Source organism: Bubalus kerabau, chromosome 5 (genome assembly GCF_029407905.1).
Source record: "Bubalus kerabau isolate K-KA32 ecotype Philippines breed swamp buffalo chromosome 5, PCC_UOA_SB_1v2, whole genome shotgun sequence".
In the NCBI taxonomy this organism is placed as follows: domain Eukaryota; kingdom Metazoa; phylum Chordata; class Mammalia; order Artiodactyla; family Bovidae; genus Bubalus; species Bubalus kerabau.
Window position 1 is genome coordinate 3,220,784 of NC_073628.1, and position 20,762 is coordinate 3,241,545.

The 20,762-nt window shown below is 59.6% G+C and overlaps 1 protein-coding gene across 2 annotated transcripts in view; it reads left to right on the forward strand.

The window, feature by feature from the left end:
* SHANK2 (SH3 and multiple ankyrin repeat domains 2) overlaps positions 1-20,762 on the forward strand; it is a 468,460-nt gene that overhangs the window by 168,103 nt on the left and 279,595 nt on the right. The window contains exons 1-3 of one of the 2 annotated variants that reach the window (XM_055580558.1): positions 1,749-1,785; positions 5,688-6,003; positions 17,199-17,368. In XM_055580558.1, coding sequence (XP_055436533.1) covers positions 1,749-1,785; positions 5,688-6,003; positions 17,199-17,368 — 523 coding nt within the window. Of the gene's footprint in view, positions 1-1,748; positions 1,786-5,687; positions 6,004-17,198; positions 17,369-20,762 lie in introns of those variants that run through there. The other variant, XM_055580557.1, reaches the window with a different exon arrangement.

Sequence of the window (20,762 nt, forward strand, 5' to 3'; positions counted from 1 at the left end):
GGGGGGATCTCCCCCAGGTCTCTGTCACTGGGGCATCCTGTCCCAGCTGGGGCAGACAGCCAGCACACCCCCGATAAACTGGACACCCCCACCTTGAAGATCCCTGACGGTTCCTACACCAGGGGGGCACAGTGGCAGGCTCCCCACGCAGGAGCGGTTGTACCCTTGTTGGTTTCTGCATCTGAGAGAGATGCTTCTGGAAGCTTTGCATCCTGGCACCCACGTCCAAGGACAGCCTGCCCCTGCTGTCACCTGCTCTGTCCCCCAGGGATGCGAGCGGCGCGGGGCAGGTTGTGAGGTCTTCGTGGGTGAAACGCACCAGTGGCTGAGTGTCCGCTAGGGCGAGTCTCAGACGTGGCCTGGGCTCCGGCGTGGCGGGCGAGGGTCACCCAGGGCGGAGTTTGAAGGCAGCTCTAAGCCCTGCGATGGGGCATCGTGGGAGTGAAACGACGCTCAAGGGCTCAGCTGGTAATGGGCACCCGGTCCGCGCTCTCGCCACCCTGGACAGACGTCCTGTCAGCCCTGGGCGTCCCGTGGAGAGCGGCTCCCAGAGCTTGTGCCTCTGCCGCTTTTGTTGACACAAAACGAGCCGACCATATGGAATTCAGCTTACAGGCTCCCGGTGCTTTGCCTGGTCTCGTCCCATCTTCCTCTCTCTCTCTCTATTTTTTTTTTTCCCTTCAAATTTCAGAAGCAGCTCTCTTAGCAACCGAAAAAACGCACACTTAATTACAGCCCCAGCAGCAAAGGCGGCAGAGCCTGCTCCCTGGGATGCTCCGTTAAGCTTTCGGAAAGACCTTTCTCCTCGTGTAGAAATAACCCCGTGCCACCTGCCGTGGGGCTCCCCGCCACGGCCCCTCCCTCTGTGTTTGCCGCTCGGGCAGAACTTTTTCCCTGCCGCCTCTCCATGTGTCTCCCGGACTCCCGTAAGCAACGTGCAGCCTGGCTCGGAGCGGGCTTTTTGTCAGCTGCCTGGAATTAGGGCGAGCTTTGGCTGGGCTGCAATCTTAATTGCTTCATCTCTCTTTTGTTTCCAAAAAAAAAAAAAAAATTAGGAAGGGGGATGGAAATCCTGTTTTCTCCAGGGTCATTACCTCCATGGGGGGGAGCCAGAGAAGTAATGGGTCCTTGTGTCTGATTCTTGCCAACGGAAATCTGGGTCACGTTCAGAGATTCCAGAAGACTGGCACTGGCCGCCCAGTTAACGCGGGTCTGGCTCGTAGCTTATCTGGAACCGGGACATTTTCTCTCCAGGACTGACTCCCCCACGTCTGCTGGCGGACAAGCGGCGGCAGCGGCGGAGAAACTTGGCTTTTTCTTTCGAATGAAAATGAGCAAAGCACAGGTGCCGTGCTCTGTCGCCCGGGGCGGGTCTGAGCCCTTGCATGGTCGGGGCTAGGGGCTCACCGATGCCTCCCGCCTGCGAGCCTCCTCCCCGGCGCACTGATCACAAAAGCAGGGGAGCGCGGCTCACATGACGGGCGCGGGGAGCGGCAGTGGGCTCTGAGAGCAGCCTCAGTCTACGCACGCTTGGTTCCCAGCTGACAGACAGAGTATGGGGTGGGCTCCGTCACCAGCACGCTGGGTCTGGCCTGCCCAGCTATGCTCGGAGGCAGGCAGTGGCCAGACGCCTGCCGCCGCTCTCCAGGTCCAAACTGCTCCGGCGCCCAGGGGCTGGGCCGCCCTTCCCTTCCTCCCAGTCGAGAAGGTTATATAATGAGCGGACCGCTGCCAAAGTCGGAGGGAAAATGAAGTCTTTGTTAAATGCTTTCACCAAGAAGGAAGGTAAGCGAAGAGCCAGCCTAGGGCGCGGAGTGCATGGGAACAAGCAGCTTCTGACCCAGGCGGCGGGGGGTGGGGAAGCCGGGGACTCCGGGTCCTCCTAAAATTGCCGTTCGTTCATTCCTGCCGTGTTAAGGGAATAATTACTTCTGGTGGGCGATCGGGCTTTGTTGTAGTTGGTCTGGACTGTTAACCCACTTGAAGGTGTCGGTTTCATTTTTTTCCCCCCGAGTCTCCAGCCCCTTGCAGAAATGTAGCCTGTGCATCCTTAGTACATGCAGAGCCTAACTGTTAAGGAACTAAGTCCTGTGGAAAATAGGAAGTTTGGCTCTAACCTGTCCGCTGCCTGGAGGCTGCCGAGCACTCAGGCAGGAGCAAGAGCCCCAGGACGCCACTGGCTGCCCTGGCCAGGTGGGCGCTTTCAGAACCGCCACTCGGAGTCCCTTGGCCGTCCCTGGGTTGCGGTTTCAGGAAGCGGGTGGGAAATGCACTGTGGCAGACTTTGAAAGTGCATCTGGTTTTCTGCATGCCTTGTGTAATTTGTATTGTGGAAAAGAAACGTATAAATACATGCATGGAAGGCTAAGCTAAGAAAATATCCACCCACTTAGAGTTTGCAGATTGCCTGGAAGAAGGAAACAGTTGGGTGGAATATTAATCATTTTCAGACAGGAAAAGAGTTATTTCTAACCCTTTGCACATTAAAAAAAAATAAAACAGCAACAACATTTCCACGGCGGGTTCCGGTTAGTTGGTTAAGACAGGGAGCTCTCATTTTATGAAACCGGGAGGTTTATGAAGATGTGAGGTTAGAGGAATTAAGGAGACACTTTCCAGCCCAAGCTAAAAAATAAACATGGAAGAATTTCCAATTACACCACACAGGAGATGAACTTAATGTGAATCTTGGTAATTCAGTGAGATAACGTTCATTAGAATGTTCACTGAAACGTCACCTATGAGAGTCCAGCTGAGTAGCTCACTGGCTCCTTGGGGCAGAACGTATTTGCAGAAGTCCCAGCTCTTTTATCCTTTAATCTTCCGAGGGCAGCCGCCCCCACCCCAACCCCGCCGTGAATTGCTGCCACTCTCTGAAAGACCTCTTCCGCCTGGTTCTCAGGAGCGTACAGAAAAGACAGCCTTTGTCTGAGCACATCTGCTTCCACGATGAGCCCAGATTCACCTTCTGGGACTTTGATCTTGGTAACATGTGCTCAGCATGGGGGTTTCAGTTGGGGGCATGGTGTTCTGTTCACGCTGTTCCCTTCTCCCCTAGACTGTTCTTCCCCTTCGGAGTCTGTCTTAGCTATTGGCAGGGCTCCCCCCAAATTCCATCACTTTCCATCGAGGGCGTTTGTAGCCGCTTATAACCATCAGAAAAATAGAACTGACTCTAAGGTCAGGGAAGCTGGGAGCCTCAGCATGAGTTCACATCATGGAGTGCAAGTGTTTCCTGGTCTGGGGGAGTCCCCTCCGAGCTGAGGTGACCCCTCCCCTCCATCCGCACGAGCTCTGACTTGTCCTCGGGTGGGCACAGGAAGGATGAGGCAGGAAGTCAAGGGGGCTCTGTTGCGAGCATCTGTTCAAGAGGCTGACTTCCTCTCGGTGCCGTGGTCCTGCAGTTGACGATCTCGGCAGGAAGAGCATCTCTCCCTGAGATGCTGGATCCACCGTGCTAGTGAGGTCTCCTGTCCCCCCGCCCCCTGCTGGGCGGGGCTCAGGTCACCCTCACTCCTTCCGGAAGTCTTCGGGCTGCCGTCTGATGCTGACAGGGGCAGTGACACGGGGGTGGTTTCCCCGGTGACCGGCAAAGACAAACGCGGGACTTTTCCCCAAAATAGACTTTCCCCCCAAAACACTGGACTGATTCCCCAGGGGCCGAGCCCTGGACAGGACAGCCTCTCGGGCCCCGGAGGTGGGAGTCCATGGAGCACACCTTTCCTGCTCCCTGTCTCCCTCCCAGCTGGGCTGGCGCTGAAGAGCTGCTTTGCTTTGAAGAATTTGGAGTAGATGCGAGTGATGGTGCGCCTTGCCCTGACAGAGAGGCTTCAGAGGAAGCAGGTTGGCATCACTGCTGGAAAGAGCGTGACCTCCCCGTGGGTCACTTCCAAGTTCTCACCAGCCATACCAGCCAAGATGTGAATTCCAAGCGTGCGTCCTCGGGAAGCCTCGTGCCATTTCCCTGCGGCTTCCCCAGGCTGGCTGCGTGTGTCTGCTTTCCCAGGATGGTCCTGCCTCCCAGGGAGGCTGCGAAGGGTGCACTGGGTCGCAGCTGTCTCGGCGGAGCTCTGCCAGCACCACCTCTGTCCCCACAAGCCCAGCCCTCCAGCAGGAGGTTGCCCAGGTTCTGGGTGGGGTGCAGCTGTCCTTGGTTTCCATAACGGACTTCACCACCTCTGACCTCGGGCAGCCGGGGCGGTGGACCGTGTGGGACTCGGTCCTGAACTCGCCTTTCTCCTCTGAGACGCTGGTGTTCCCACGTCCGTCAGCCCTCCAGGAGGGCGCGTGTCTTCCTGTTGCTCTGCAGTCCAGTTTGTGGAGGGCCAGCTCGAGGAGGCTCGTGTTATTTGCTGCCTGGCGTGGCTGCCGTGCTGCTTCCCTGCAGCCCGGAGGCTTGCGTTTCTTTATATGCCTCTTCTTGCAAAGGACGGGCTTCCCTGGTGTCTAGGCGGCAAAGAATCTGCCTACAGTGCAGGAGATGTAGGAGACATGGGTTCCATCCCTGGGTCAGGAAGATCCCCTGGAGGGGGGCATGGCAACCCCCTCCAGGACTCTTGCCTGGAAAATCCCATGGACAGAGGAGCCCCGTGGGCTACAGTCCATTGGGTGCCAGAGAGTCAGACACGTCTGAAGCGACTGAGTGTACACACTTGGAAAGGACACTCTGTTTCTGGCTCCAGCCCTCAGAGAAACCTGGGGTGCCGACCACGTGGGTTCCAGCCCTCGTGGTACCCGAGGACCGTGTCCTCGTTCTGAGCCCCTGGCTGGGCCGACGTCCCAGAGCGAGGGGCTTGCCTCCAGTCTAGAACGTCATGAGGAGCGTGGTGAGGTGTGTCCCCCGCCTCCTGTTTGATGCTTTGCTGCCGGTCCCGGTTTGAGGGGTGGAGAAAGGAGCACACTGGGTTCAGGCAGACGGATTCCCACCAGGAGAGCCAGGGGGCCACGTGCGTTTGCCCTGCCTGTAACAGCCCCACAGACGGGGCGGCTCAAACATTCGCTGTCTCCAGTCCTAGAGGCTGGAATCCCAGACCCGGGTGTGGGTGGGGCTGGTCCTCCTGGGACCCCCCTCCTGGGCGTGCAGACAGCCGTCCCCTCCCCGTGTCCTCTCAGGGTTGGCCCTCTGTGTGTTCGTGTCCTGACCTCCTCTTCTTACAAGGACCCCAGTCCTGTGGGATTAGGGCCCCCCAGAGACCCCATTTTACCTTAATCACCTCTTAAAAGACCCAATCTCCAAAGACAGCCACATTCTGAGGTGCTCGGGGTCAGGCCTCCAACGTAGGAATCTGGGGGGACACGATCCAACCCCCAGTGCAGGTCGCGGCGAGGAGGAGGAGGAACTCCATGGCTGCCTCCGTGTCTGCCTGTCCTTGCTGTGAGCCAGGGCAGCCAGTCGTCCACGGTCTCCGGGCCGCTGGAGGCGTGGGCGCGCGGATGGAAGTGGGACCCAAGCCTCTTCCATCTCAAGTGTTGGCTTGAGCCTCCATGCAAGGGGGGTGCTCCCTGCCTCCACCCGTGTCTGCTTCTGTGTCAGGGCGAGCTCTGCACACGCGGGGGCCCTTGGGGGCTCAGCACAGAGCTCGCAGCGTCCGTGTCCTGGGCAGCTGGTGGGGGGAGGGGGGCAGGCACCTCTCCTGGATGACGGTGCCACGCGTGCTCACCCACGTTTCCCGTTCTCTCTGACCCAGTGCCCTTCCGAGAGGCCCCGGCATACTCCAACCGCAGGCGGCGGCCCCCCAGCACGCTGGCCGCCCCGCGGCTCCTGCTGCGCTCCAACAGCGACAACAACCTCAACGCCGGTGCGCCCGACTGGGCTGTCTGCGCGGCGACCTCCCACCTCAGCCTCTCGCCCCAGCTGCTGCAGCAGACGCCCGGCAAGGCCGACGGGGCCGCCAAGACCCTCGGGAGCTACACCCCCGGGCCCCGCAGCCGGTCGCCCTCACTCAACAGGCTGGGCGGAGCCGGCGAGGATGCCAAGAGGCCCCAGCAGCCCTGGCACGTCGGGTAAGGAGCGGCCTGGGCGGTGGGGGGCGCGGGAGGCGTGGGGGTCCAGGAGGACCGGGGAGGGGACACCTCTGTGCACGCGGCCCTGGATTCTGGACCTCGGGGTGCCACCAGAGATTGAGCAGGACCCCTGCTTGATTCCAACCCGGAGGCTAAGAACACTTGAAAGCCAGAGCCGGCGACTGTACCGGGCAGGGTGGGCGCCCCACTGGGCTCCTGGGGCGGCTTGGGCTGCGGCAGGTGCCTGGGGCTGTTTCCTTTCCTTGTGCGTCGGCTTCAGGGTCTTAAAAGTGAAGTTTGGTCAGAGAAGGAGCTAAGGGCGCCGGCCGGCTCTGGGCTGAGAGCTCCTCCTGGGGCCACGTGGGGGTTTTTGTTTGAAATAGAGTTGATTTACAGCATTGTGTGACTTTCTGCCGTCCCACAGAGTAACTCAGTTATATACACTCTCTCTGTACGTCCTTTTCCACCGACGTTTATCCCAGGAGATTGGGTGCAGGTCCCTGCAGGGCCTCGTTGTTCATCCGTTCTGTATGCCGCAGTCTGCTCTGCGAGCCCCAGCTTCCCCTCCATCCCCCCCGCCCCTGGCAACCATGAGTCTGTCTGTGTCTGTGAACCGGTGCCATATTTTAGATTCCACATGTAAGTGATATCATACGACTTTTGTCTCGTCTGACCGACTCCATCTACGGTGATCATCTTTAGGTCCATCTATGTTGCTGCAGTGCAGACCTCGGTTCAATTCCTGGGTCAGGAAGATCCCCTGGAGAAGGGATAGGCTACCCACTCCAGTATTCTTGGGCTTCCCTTTGTGGCTCAGCTGGTAAAGAATCCACCTGCAATGCGGGAGACCTGGGTTTGATCCCTGGGTTGGGAAGATCCCCTGGAGAAAGGAAAGGCTACCCACTCCAGTATTCTGGCCTGAAGAATTCCATAGACTATACAGGTGCCAAGAGTCGGACACGACTGAGCAACTTAAAAAAAAAAAAAACTGTTGCTGCAGACGGCGTCATTTTGTCCTTTTCATGACCGAGTAACGTGTCGTTGTATGTGTGCACCGCATCCTCCTATCTGTCCCTCTGTCGCGGACAATTGGGTTTCTCCACGGACCAGGCTTTATCGTGCGTGGTCCTGAGCCTGAGCGAGCACTCACATTCGTGACCACTCGCATTCGTGGCCACAAGGAGCCCTGGCGGAGCTGAGGGTGTGACGAGCCCCGACCGGGGCAGTGACAGCCCTGCCTGGTCCTGTTCTGTCTGCCTATGAGGCCGGGGTAGGGACGGGGCGTGCGTCTCAGCAGACGCTGAAGCAGCTGGGGCTGGCAACCCCATTCTTGTCCCCTTTCTAGATGGGGAGATAAGGCCAGCAAAGGCCAGACCCAGCGTGAGCCCCCAGGCATCTCTCTGGGGCGCTCTGGACTCTCCCTGCTCTGTCTCCCGTGCCGGCAGGAGGCTGCAGTCCCCAGAGCTCCAGCTCCCAAGGCACACCCGTCCTCTCCTCGCGTGGCCTCCGGTGTTTGTGTGTCCAGGCTGAGCCTTCCTGGCAGTGGACTCCTGGCCGGGGCCTCAGTGCTAGTCAGAGCAAGCAAGCAGCGGTGTCTCTGATCCGTCACCCCTGCCCCGTGATGTCGCGTGGACCCACACGCTGCTCCACGCGCCTCGGCTCACCCCGTCGTCCTCCAGGGAAGACCCTGCGTCCCCATTTCCCAGATGAGAGCACTGAGGCCGGGTCCTGGAGCCGGCGCAGGTCGTGGGAGTTTGTCCTTCTTGAGCTCTGCCCTCACCCTCGGTGGTCCCGGGAAAGCCGGCGCACTGTGTGTTGGGCCTGGCTCAGTGTGTCTGCTGAGAGGCGAGTGCCCCCTTTGGTCCAGCTGTCTGCCCGGTGACCGGGTTCCCCGTCCCGCTGCACACCATTGAGTTGGGCAGGCCTGGTAGGCTGCCGTCTATGGGGTCGCACAGAGTCGGACACAACTGAAGCGACTTAGCAGCAGCAGCAGCCTGCCTGCAGTGCCTCTAGCCAGCCGGGGTCCTTCCTGATGCCACATCCCCAGCTCCGATCAGGGATGTTGGAGAGGGGGACCAGGAGTCTGGGTGGAGGGGTCAGTGTCCCAGGCAGTCCTGGGGGAAGCCTGATTGCTGTGACTGGGAGCAGCAGGCCAGCTGTCCAGTCTGTGGCTGTGTGGGTTCCGGGAGAGCCTGCCTGTGGGGACCCCAGTTTCCTGGCCCCTCGGCGGGGTCACAGCCTGCCCCCTCGGTGCCAGCACCCCCAGGCACACCTTGGCACTGGGACCCATGCACGCCTCCCCCTGCAGTCTCATTCTCAGACCCGGGAACCCTCCTGGCTCTGGTCTAGATTCTCGCTCCGAGTCACCCCAGGGAGAAGCGCCAGGTGCCGGGAGCCGCTTAAAGCTGAATTAAAGGGTTCCCCAGAGGCCTCAAATTCCACTTCACACAGTTAGCTGGAATTACGGCTGTAATTTTAAAGAGAGTGGGTCCCCTTCCTCCAGGACGAAATCTAATAAGATCCTGAAGGCAGGGTGGCCGAGGACTTGCAAAAGCTGCAAAGAAAACACTGCTGCGGAGAGAGGCGGCCTCACGTGCTGCAGCGCCAGTCTGGTTGTCCCTGGCGTCCCTGTGCGGGGTGTACGTGCGTGTGTCTGTGCATTTGTGCCTGCGTGCGTCAGCGTGTGCGCACTGGTGTGTGTGTGTTTGTGTCACTGTGTGCGTGTGTGTTTGGTTGCCTGCATTTTTGTGTTTGTGTTTAGATGCAGTGTGTTTGCGTGTGTGCATTTTCCTGTACTTTTTATGTCCAAGTATGTGCGCGTGTGTGTGTGAGGTGTGCGTGTATGCACACACTTACGTCTCTGGGTGTGCCTTGTGCATGCCTATGTGTGTTGGGTGTGATGGTGCACATGTTTGCATGGACTTCCGTGTCCGTGTGTGCGTTTGTGTCTGGGTGTGCATGCGTGTCTGTGTGTGTGCGTGTGTGACGGTCACGGCCCCAGCCTGTCCTGAGTGCCCCTGCAGGGCTTCCTGAGCACGCGCCCTGGACTCCTCCTGGGCCCCTTACTTACACCTGGTGCCTCGTCTTCGGCGACTGTGAAATGGGGACCATAACGCAGTGGCTCCCTGGCTGCTCCCAAGACCGAACACATGACTGCACAGCAGTCCTCGCGTGTAACAAGCCCGCAGTCCACAGTGGCCTGGAGCCGCAGCTCAGCTCTGTGTCCTCCCGGGGGTGGGGTACCTGGCCCGGCGCTTCCCGTCACCCCGGCTGTGGTTGCCCTGGGAGGGAGAGGCTGCCGGGATGCAGGGCTCTCAGCGCTGACGCTGCTGGCTACCCATCCCCGTCAAGGGGCTGTGGTCCCGGCCTAGCCATCCCCGCCATCCCTGCCGATTCCCGTCCTTCCCTCCCCAGCCGTCAGGGCCTGCCTGGCCCGTCCATCTGCTTAGGACCATTCGCTCATCCATGACAGCCACTGTGTCCTGCACCCAAGAGCCCCCTGTGCCAGTGGGAACCTGCCAGGAGCCCTGGCTCCTGGGGCCGCCAGAATGATGGCGGCATTTGAGCTGCATGCAAGCTGTCTGCTTCCACATCCGTGCTCAGATGTGAAAGTGGCCATGCATGCTGCCCCAGCGATGGAGGGCCTGTGCACGGGCACCATGGTGCAGCCCTGGGGGCTCGAGGGGGTGGCGGCTCAGAGCCCAGCACTTTCCCGGGACAGATGGAGCCTCTGGAGGGAGGACTCAGCTCCCAGCCTTGGGGTGGCCCAGGCAGCCCCAGAGTGCTTTCTGGCTCTCGCAGACCCTGGAGATGGGCTGGGGGCACTCCCCGGTTATGGTGGGGAGAGCCCCGGGCCCACATGGACCTCTCTGTCCCAAGGTCCTGCCTCAGTGGGTAGCTGCCAAACTGCTGGTCGTGTCCAGCTCTGTCTCCTTCCTGCTGTGTGACTTTAGGCTAGTTGCTTGTCCGCTCTGTGCCTTTGTCTTCTTGTATGTCTAGAGGGTCTAATGGGTTTGTGACGAGGGTGAAGCCACGTACCAAGATATGGCTCTCACTAAGTTATCCAGGAGTGCTGGCTACTTACTGTCATCGTCGCCAAGGACATCTTGAAACACCCTCAGCTGCTGCTGGGCAGGCACAGGAAGGTCGTCCTGGTGACGGCCATGGCTTGGGCTAAGAGGAAGTGGAGTCCTAGCATTCCAAGCACCTGGGGGTCCCCTCTGGCCGCCCCCCACCATGCCCTCTCCTTGCTCTCTCGCTGCCCACGGGAAGGCTGGCCACTCAGCACCCCTCAGGTACAGCCCTTGGTGCCCACTTGAGGCCCTGGAAGCCTCAGCCAGGTGGGTGACGGGGACCTCTGTGTGGCCAGAACCAGCTTCGGGCCCAACTTCAGGTGCAGACGGCCTCCCCCAACATCCCCTCACCCATCCCTGGGCCCCTGTGGCTCTGACTGAGCCTCCCGGGCTGGGTCGGCCTCCCCCAGGAACCACCCTCGAGAGCCAGTGGACCCTAGTGCCAAGCAGAAGAGGGAGGAGCTGTCCAGAGTGGAGGGGAGCCCGTGTACCCGCTGCCCTGGCCGGCGTCCTGCCTCACCTGGAGGCTCTCCGTGCACCTGCCCGAGGCGCCCTCTAGCGGCGCCCACTGGCATGGCCGGTCCAGGTCCCTGAGGACCAGCCCGAGAAGGGGCTTTGCCGGGTGGCTCCATCATCACCCACCCCCTGAGCGTGGAAAGGAGTAGGACCCCTCCAAGCTGCCCTGTTCTCGGAGCAGCTCTTGATGCATTTTTGCAAAGCCCGGGCCCTGGTCCTGAGGGCCGCCCTGGCCTCACTGGCCCCAGGGAGCGTGCGGGCCACCCTCCCGTCAAAGGAGCCATTCCCAGGTAGGTTTGGCTCAGCAGAGAGGAAGCCCGCTGCGTGCAGGCAGGGAGGCTCGCTGGCTGGGTGTCCTGCCCACGGGGAGACAGCAGCCCCCGCTGGCCGCACAGGTGGGCAGAGCTGGCAAGGCTCCTGCCGCCACACGGACCCCGGCAGGGGCTCGGCCAAGTCCGCCTCTCGCCTTGCTCTGGTTTCCTTCCCTGAATCGGGCTGTGTGGGCCAAGCTGCAGTTCCCGGAGTTTTCAGGGTGGCAGGACCCTGCCCTGCCCTGCACACCCCTTCCAGGTGCTGTTCCCCCGCTGGGCAGGTTGAGGGGTGAAGGGCGCCCTGGGGTCCCTCTGGATCGCATCTCTGTTCACCTGCAGGCACCCTCGCCCTGCTCCTGGGGACACGGGGACCGGAGGGCAGAGCTGTGCGCCCCTAGGGCGCGGGGGCCTGGCTTCCTCGGTGAGAGCCAAGGGGTGCTCCCTCCCTCGGCCACGCGGACCCAGAAAGGGGGTGGGGGTGAGCCAAGCTGTCCCCTGCCCCCTCGCTGTGCTGCCTGACCCAGACTGCTAGGGGCACATCACCCGCACATCAGGAGTAGGGGGCCCACGAGGCGCTGGCCCCCTGGCGCGGAGGCGGGGCCAGGGAAGGGTCGCCCAGGGGAGCGGGTGCCTCCTGCCTGCTGGGGAGTCGGGTACGGGCGCACGCGGGCTGCCCTCGCCTGTCACTCGGCTCCCCCGCACGGCTGACACTCAGGGTTCGCTCTCACCTGGGGGCATTAACGCACAGGAAGGCTGGCCTCTGGGGCAGTGGTGGATGCCCTGAGACAAGTCAGCCCCAGAGCTGTCGTCAAAGACGGGGAGCCCCTAACAGAGTCCCTGGGAGTCAGAGCTCATGCAGGTCACCCCTCCTGGGGTGAGGGGGCTGCCCCCTAGGGTGGAGAAAGGGGCCAGCCAGGTTGGGGAGAGGCAGGGCGTCCCAGGTGGCCGGAGCAGACCGGGGGAAGCTTTCAGGGGAAAGATACCTTCCAGACTGTCCCCATCCCACGGGGCGCTTGTGCCCGCCCCCTGCTTCCTGGAGCCGGGGTGGTCTTGGAGGTGCAAGCAGGCAGCACCCCGGTGCCAGTGGCTGGGGGACCCCTGGGGGTGTCGGGCAGCGGTCCCCGCTTCTCTGGAGTCCGTGAAAGCCTCTGATGTGCACTCGTGCCCCAGGTCGCGGGGCCCTGGCCAGCAGGATGGGGCGTCCAGTCGTTGTCCATCCCCGCTGCACTCCTCAGGACCGCGTGGGGAGGCCGTGGAGCGCGGGGTATGGGCCCCAGGGCCACCCCAGAAGCCCAGGAGGGGCCACAGTGCCCGGGGCCACATGTGGGCCAAGGGCTCTGGAGCTTCTATCGGCCTGAAGGTAGAGAGGGAGACGATGCTGATGGTACAAGGAGCAGTGTGGGGTCTGAGCTTTTACGCTTCAGACACACTGTCAGCAGGGCCAGGGCCTCGTGCTGGAAGCCGCCTTCTGCCAGAGCCTCCTGCAGGCAACCTTCAGCACCCTCTTGTCCACCCATCCTGTGTGAGCCTGGAACCTGGGAGACACCCCAATTTCTAGTTCATCCCAGCACAGAGCAGGGAGCCTGCAGGCAGCCTGGGCTGCGGTCAGCGAGCCAGGATGTGAGGTCAGGTCTGTATCTCTGTGCCTCGGCCATTATTTATGGAGCCTCTGTTTCTTTCACCTGTAAAATGGGGCTCCGCAAGGCTCAGATTAACCTGGCGTGGGAAGATGCTTCAGCATCCGTGTGGGACCACACATCACTGCTGGTACTTAGAACCATGGATGTACGCTGATCTTCAAGGACCAATTTCTTCCTGCTCTTAAGCAAAGGTTTTCCGGGCTTGAACCGATGCTCCCAGGCTAGAGCTGTCTTTGCTTTGACTTCTCTGCCCAGTGACACATACTCTGGAGCCGGCTGAAACCAGCTGGCTGACACGTGCATCTTGTCACCCACTTTTCAGCTAAAGCAGAGTGGTAATGGCATGAGTGTTCATACGACACCTGTGCAGAGCAGTTCCTGCTGACTCACTCTCGGCTCTCACCAGATCATCCTGTCTTCTCAGATGGGAAAACCAAGACTTCCAGAGGTTAACTGACTTGTTCAGAATCTGATAGTAAGTGATCAGCTGGGCTCTGGCAGGGTTCTTTAGAAATTTGGATGGAAGAGTGGATAGGTGGTGTTTGTACAAGTGGTAAGAAGGATGGAGGATGGTAAGTGAGTGGATGGATGGATGGTTGGATTCATGGTTGGTGGATGGGTGGATAGGTGAGTTGATGGATGATGAGATGGATAGCTGGATGGATGCGTGGATAGATGAATGGTTGAATGGATGCGTGGATAGATGAATGGTTGAATAGATGCGTGGATGATTGGATGCCTGATGGATGGTTGGATGCATGATGGATGGGGTGGGTGGATGGATAGATGCATGGTTGGATGCGTGATGGATGGGGTAGATGAATGGATGGATGGATAGGTGAGTTGATGGATGATGGATGGATGGATGGGTGAATGGATGATTGGATGCATGATGGATGGGGTGAGTGAATGAATGGATGGATAGGTGAGTTGATGGATGATGGATGGATGGGTGGTTGGATGCGTGATGGATGGGGTAGATGAATGGATGGATGGATAGGTGAGTTGATGGATGATGGATGGATGGTTAGATGCATGATGGATGGGGTGAGTGAATGAATGGATAGATGGATGGTTGGATACATGATGGATGGAGTGGGTGGATGGATGGATAGGTGAGTTGATGGGTGTTGGATGGATGGGTGGATGGATGATTGGATGCATGATGGATGGGGTGAGTGAAGAGTGAATGAATGGATAGATGGATGGTTGGATACATGAGGGATGGAGTGGGTGGATGGATGGATAGGTGAGTGGATGGATGATGGGTAGATGGATAGAGGGATGGTTGGATGCATGATGGATGGGGCGAGTGGATGGATGGATGAATGGGTGGATGGTTGGATGCGTGATGGATGGGGTGGGTGGATGGATGGATGGGTGAGTTGATGGATGATGGATGGATGGGTGGATGGATGGTTGGATGCATGATGGATGGAGTAGGTGGATTGATGAATGGGTGAGTTGATGGATGATGGGTGGATGGATAAAGGGATGGTTGGATGCGTGATGGATGGGGTGAGTGGATGGATGGATGAATGGGTGGATGGTTGGATGCATGATGGATGGGGTGGGTGGATGGATGGATGGATGGGTGAGTTGATGGATGATGGGTGGATGGATAGAGGGATGGTTGGATGCGTGATGGATGGGGTGGGTGGATGGATGGATGGATGGGTGAGTTGATGGATGATGAGTGGATGGATAGAGGGATGGTTGGATGCATGATGGATGGGATGGGTGGATGGATGGATGGATGGGTGAGTTGATGGATGATGGGTGGATGGATGGATGGATGGATGGACGGTCAGATGCAAAGGTGATAAGTGCTACTGAAGCCGCGGTGACAAAGCCGGTGGGGGCTGGGGCGGCGGGCTCCATCTGTGTTCCCTCACGGATCCTCCCAGGAGCCCCACGCAGCAGACCCCACTCGGCCGTCGCTCAGCGCCCATGGCAGCTGCATCAGGGGAGATCCAGGCCCTACTTTTGGAGGCTGGGGCGAGGAGGGCCTCTGCGCCTGGTGTGGGGTGTCCTCCGAGAGCCCCCACCCTCTGCTGACCCAAGCCTCTTCCAAACCCTTGGATCTATGTGGAGCGGCTCCAGGAGACACTTCCCGAGGAATCGAGTCCCCTTGGTTCCCAGAACTTGGTTACCATCCTTCCTGCTGGGAGCTGGAGAGGAGAGCCTGGTGATACTCAGCCCCTCATAGTGAAGGCGCTGTCCCCCGCCTCCTGCCTCCCGCCCCAGCCCCAAGTCAGGCTGAGCTGAGGCAGGTTGAATGGATGGATCCACATCCCACCAGGCAGGCAGGCAGGCCGTCCTCTCCAGAGGGAACTCAGAGTTCTGGCTTTTCCCGGGTTCTTTCCCACCGCAGGCAGGGGGCTTAGCTTGTCCTTCCTTCCCGTGAGTCAGCCGTCCTGCCAGCTGTCACCTCTGGGCCAGAGGTGGTCACACAACCTGGCCCTTGCAGGCCTCGCTGCTCTGGACTCCGGGGTGTTTGGGGTCAGTGACGTCCATGAGGAGGGAGCCTCCGACCCTCCGGGTGGATCTTCCCATCTGTATGTTGACCTGTACCTGGCAGAGGGCGAGGAAGTGAGGAGGTGCAGGGCAGCCGCCTGGCGCTGCCTGGTGTGAAGTTCACGGGCATCTCTTTCCAGGATGCTGTGACCTCTGTCTGTGGCTTCAGCTCGGTCAGAGAAGCCTGGAGTTGGGGGCAAGCAGAGGCAGGGGCATCCCTGGGGACAGAGGGCATGCAGACACGGGGCTGCAGCTTTTCACCACTCTGTTCTGAGCCCAGGTGAGCACCCGGGAAAGCTCACGCACCTGCCCTCTGCTCCCGTGGTTTGGGGAGAGCTCTGGGCTTTGGGGTCAGCCTGGCAGAGCTGGCGGTTAGTCCTCCTCCCAGATTATGGTGTCAAGCGAGCACGTCACATGTGTACTCATGGGCTCCGCCCATGCCTACCTCTCAGTCATGACCTTGAGCGAAAACATAAGCGTAACAAAATACAGCACTGTCACGCTTCCGTGAATTCTTGCAAACAAAAAGCAACTTATGTTATTTATCAGGAATGCCGACGTGGGTAAAGCAAAGCCTGAAAGGAATCGGGGGGTTCACATTAAATCCCCAAAGTCAGTGGTCATGTCGTATTCTAGAAGCTTCCCTGCACGCCTGTTTCACACTTTGCAGAAAGCTCAAGGTTCCGTCTGGGGGCTCCCAGGCCACGGCATGTGTCGTCTGAATGGAGGAGCGTGGTTGGGGACCCCACCCTTCATGGTGATGAATTTGTGACACGGGTGGACCCCTCCCGAGACTCAGATGTGGCTCCCCGATGTGGGACTCTGCCCCCAGGGTTATTAATCCTCCTCCTCCCCATCACAGGTGGGGTGCCCTCTTGGGAGACGCCAGCCAGACGTGAACGCTTTTCCAGGAAGCTTTGTAGCATCCTCCGTAAATCCCTGCCCACATTCATCCACATGCGTGTAGCTCTTCTAAAGACCGCCCTCCCCCTGGAGGAGAGCTCAGTGTGACTCCTCAGGGTCACCCTGATGAGCGCATGCTCTCCTCCCCTCCCAGGAGTCAGCCCTGGTCACCCGTCACAAAGACGGGGATGTCATTACGGAAACCACTTTGCACGTTTCTCTGGGAGCTGTGCTTCTCTCTCGCTCACTCTCTGTCTCTCCCTCTCGTTCCACCACTGTGCCCAGTTAAGTTAGGCATCCACTCTCAGTGTCAGGCCTGGAAGTTACTCTGGAAACACACGCTTTTCGTGAAATACTCACATAAAACGCATTCAAGTCCCACTTGTGAAATGTCCCCGGGGCAGCCGGGCTGGGCCACCTGCCCCGCGATGGTGGAACCTTGTGCCAGTGGGTCCTGGGTGATGCCTCGCCTGGCGTGGTTGACACTTACCATGAGACGGGTCAGACGGCAGACACCCAGGGCCTGCCTCAGCTGCCGCTCCACTGGAGTCTGTATTGAAAAAAGCACGTAAAATTGACCACTGGAGCATTTTCAGGTGTGCGGTTCAGTGGCATTAAGTACACTCGCATTGTTGTGCACCCACCCTCTCCACCTGTTCTAGAACTTCTTTAAACCGAAACCCCGTCCCCACGGAAGGCTCACTTCCCAGCCTCTCCCCCGCCCCATCCTGTTTATGGATTTGACGGCACGGGGTGCCTGTCGTGGTGGAATCAGGCGTCATCTGTCCTTCTGTAACTGGCTTCCCTGAAGCAGCGGAATGTCCTCAGGTTCCATATGTTGTCGCCTGTGGCAGAATCTCCCTTTTTAAGTCTGAACAATATTCCACCGTATGGATGGACCACATTTTGGGCATCGGTTCATCCATCAGTGGACACTTGGGTCATGTTTTGAGAATCATGCTGCTGTGCATGTGAGTGTGCAGATATCTGCCTGAGACCCTGCTTTCACTCCTGGGGTACTTTCCCGGAGGTGGGATTGCTGGAATTACCTGTGTCCTTTAACTGCAAATGCGTCTTCACGTCTCCAGCCCCGTCTAGAGCCCCGGAGCTCCGCTGTGACTGCTCGGGGGTGGACGCTTGTCCTGAACGGACAGGCCGTGGGTCTGCCGCGTCCCTGCTGCGTCTCAGGCCGTGACCCCCACCTCTCTCTCTCTGTCTCCCCTTCCCTGCCACAGCCCAGCTTTCCCGCCAGGAGCCAACAAGGACGTGCTGTCCGCCTTTGAGTACCCAGGGCCCAGACGGAAGCTGTACAGCGCGGTGCCTGGGAGGCTCTTCGTCGTCGTCAAGCCATACCAACCCCAGGTCGATGGCGAGATCCCCCTGCACCGTGGCGACAGGGTCAAAGGTCAGTGTCCACTCTGCTTCCGGGGCGGGGTCAGGCTGGGGTGCCTTGGCCTCAGCTGACCTCCAGGGTACTGCTTCTGCGGGGCCCCCTGTGGAGACACGGGGTCCTGGGAGGGCAGAATGGGGATTCGAGCGGTCCTTACAGTGTGACCTCAGCGACCTGATGTCCATCAGGAGGGTCGGCTCATGCCCATCTGGCATGGGAGTCCACTGCAGAGATGGAAGGGGAGGGGCAAGCGAGGCTTCGACGGGCAGCTCCTTTCCACTCCCAGGGCTTCAGGAGTGGGTGGTGTGGGGATCGGGCTGAGCACAGGACGGGTTCAAACACATCTTGGGGCTCCAGGAGGGGTGTCAGGAGACTGGTTCAGCCTGGGGGCCTGCGACATTCCATCGTGTGAGACGGAAGGATGCCCAAAGTAGAATCCTGGGAAATGGAGGTGAAAAGCCTCATGCGTGCCAAGTTAGACTCTGTTCCCAGGGTACTGGGGAGCCAGCGGTGGTTTTCCAGGCAGAGGAGGTGTGTGAGGCCCTTAGGGAGATGGGTGTAGTGCAGGCGCGTGCGGGAGGCTGGTGGAGGCGGTAGCGGAGCTCTGCTGTCCTGGAGGCCACAGGACGGAGGTGGGGGTGCAGGGGCGGGCCACGTGGGGGTGGCTGAGCTCACCACGGGAGCAGGAAAGGGCGCACCCACCCCACCCCGCTATGGAGGACAGGCTTCCAGAAGACGCGTGTCAGGCAGCAGCGTGTGTGCCTTGTGGGTTCAGTCGGTCAAGTTCAACCCATCTGGCCTTGACTAGGCGGTGTCCTGCTTCCTCCTCCCCCCGGTGCAGTAACCTGGCCAACATCACCTGGATTTATACGTTTCCAAGGACAGCTGGAGCCCCGTTCTCCCTCTCAGCTCCTTTTGCTGGTCCAGATGCCTGCAAAGTTGACCATCTGGTGGCATCAGCAAGTCCCAGGGGCTCTGTTCATTTCATTCCCGTTGGTTTTTTTTAACCTCAGGTCATTTCTATTGGTCTGTTTTCAAGTTCACTTGCTCTTTCCTTCGAAACCGCCTCTTCTCTGTTAAGTCCATCTTGTGAATTTTTCAATTTCAGAAATAACATGTTTAAACTCTAGGGTTTCCGTGTGTATTTTTTTTTATATAGTTTCTGTCTATCTGCTAAGCCTTCCTGTTGCTCTGTTGAGATTTTCACTCCTTTGGAAGCACGTGGTGTTTAACCCACCCAGTGTGGGTGGGTGTCATCGTCCCTCTGAAATCCCCATCTGTTGTCTCTCCACGAGGGTCAGGCAGGCTCACCGGCTTGGCTTTTCTCTTCTCCGGGACACGGGCCGCATGCTCTGGGGCCTTTGTGTCTGGCAATCTTCTGTTGCGTTCTGGGCATCAGGGTGTTACGTTGCGGTGATGGTGACTTCAGTTCCTTCTCCTCCTTTCGTTTTGGAGGGTCGCCTGGGTGACAGCTCAGGTCCCCAACTTGAGCTGAGCTGCTCTGCATCTGTTCAGAGATGTGGGGGTGCTGAGCTTGCCAGGCCCTCTCTGGCTCTTTCCCTTGTAGGGACACCTCCACTCGTTTCCAGTTGGCTGCTTTCCTGGCTTCCTCATTCTGGTTCAGCAGCCAACTCAGAACACGGGTTTCTCCTCACGTGCCCCCCGACAGCCCTGCCCTGGGGACCACCCTGAGTCCCCACAAGCCGTGCAGAAAGGTCTTCTTTGTCCAGCTCCCCTCCCCTTTCTCCTCAGCGAGCATGCTTCCCATCAGGCCCATCTACTTCTATCCACGTTCTGTGGTAAAGAACCCGCCTGCCTGTGCAGGAGACGTAAGAGACCGGGGTTCGATCCCTGGGTCGGGAAGACCCCCTGGAGGAGGAAATGGCAGCCCACTCCAGCACTCTTGCCTGGAGAATCCCCTGCACAGAGGAGCCTGGTGGCCTACAGTCCATGGGGTTGCAAAGAGCTGTACATAGCTGAGTGCACACACACACACACACAGGGTTTATGGCTGCCTCCGAGGGTGGGGTCCAGGGGGGCCTTTGAGCATTGGAAGTCCCTGATTGTCTCTACATAGTTTAACACAATATTTTTGCTAACTTTTAACGTATAAGCATTTAAATTACATGACCTGCAATGTGGAATTTTAATACGAGAGCTCATTGTGGGGAAGACTTTTTTCCCCCTGCATGTGGACTAATTTTCAGTTGACCCCGAGACAGCCCCCATCTGGCCAGCTCACCACCCACCCACAGGGCACAGCCTTTGCTAACTGGTTGGCTGGTGCCCAAGGCGGTGCGTGCCTGCGGCTTCGTGCCTAGTGCAGACGGAAGGCAGCTAAAAAGCCCTTGCTGAGCATGTGGCCATCCCTGGACAAGAGCCTCCTGATGCGGCGGCGTTAGCTCACAAAGCTGTTACTGCCCGGGGAAGCAAGGGGGGCGGCGTCTCTCTCACTGCTCCCCAACTTGCAAGCCGAGGGAGGGGCGGGTGTGGAAAGTGCCTGAGAACTCCCTTCCCAGCAGAGCTGGCGGGCCACGGGGCACCGGGAGCCAGAGACGCCCAGGTCCCGCAGGCCCTCCTGCAGCTCTCACAGGGGGTCTGTCTGCTGCGGCCATGACCCCCCCGCCCTCCTCCCAGGAGGAAGGCAGGCAGCGATCCCCGGGCAGGAGAGCCACCTCTAGGGGCAGCCACCGTTCCGAGGAAGCTGGGAAGGTCAGGCCACTGGGGCTCACTGTGCTGAGCAGCTGTTGCCTGCTGACCCTTGGGCGGTGGCGATGCTAAAAATAACCGCATCTCTTCCCGGAGGGGTGACCCCTGAATCTGCAGTCAGCTGCCCGGGGGGTGGGGGGGTCTGGTGGCTCGTGTGAAGGTGAAGCGGGCCCGAAAGGGTTGCTCTGTCTGCACGCACGCCCTCCGCCGGGGCCCCCAGATACGGAGCGCTGGGTCTCCTGGCCCCGCCCGGCTCTGAAACCAGCCAGCCCGCAGCCCTGGGCTTTCACCCCCCATGGGTCCATCCGTCCCCCTCGCTGTCCCCTCAGGCCCAGGGGGGCTGACCTGCAGCAGGCTGGCCTGGGAAGGGCCTGGGGAGCCCTCCCAGTGACCCAGGGGCCGCTCACTTCATGTCTGGGGACCGCGTGTCCTTGTCCCCGTGTCGGAGGTGATAACAGAGGAGATGCTGGTGGAGACTTGTCGGCGCCTGCTGTTCGTCAGGCTCACCGCTTCCGGGACAGCTCACGTTTTTCGTGTAAACCTGCCAGCAGCTGCGGTCCGCAGGCATCGGCTCCCATCATGTGAGCTGCACAGGCCGCTCTAACAATAGTCCCCAGACTGGGCAGACTAAGCCTCGGGATTCACTGTCTCCAGTTCCGGGGTGCGGGTGGCAGGTGGTGGGCCCTGGGGGTCCTGCTGA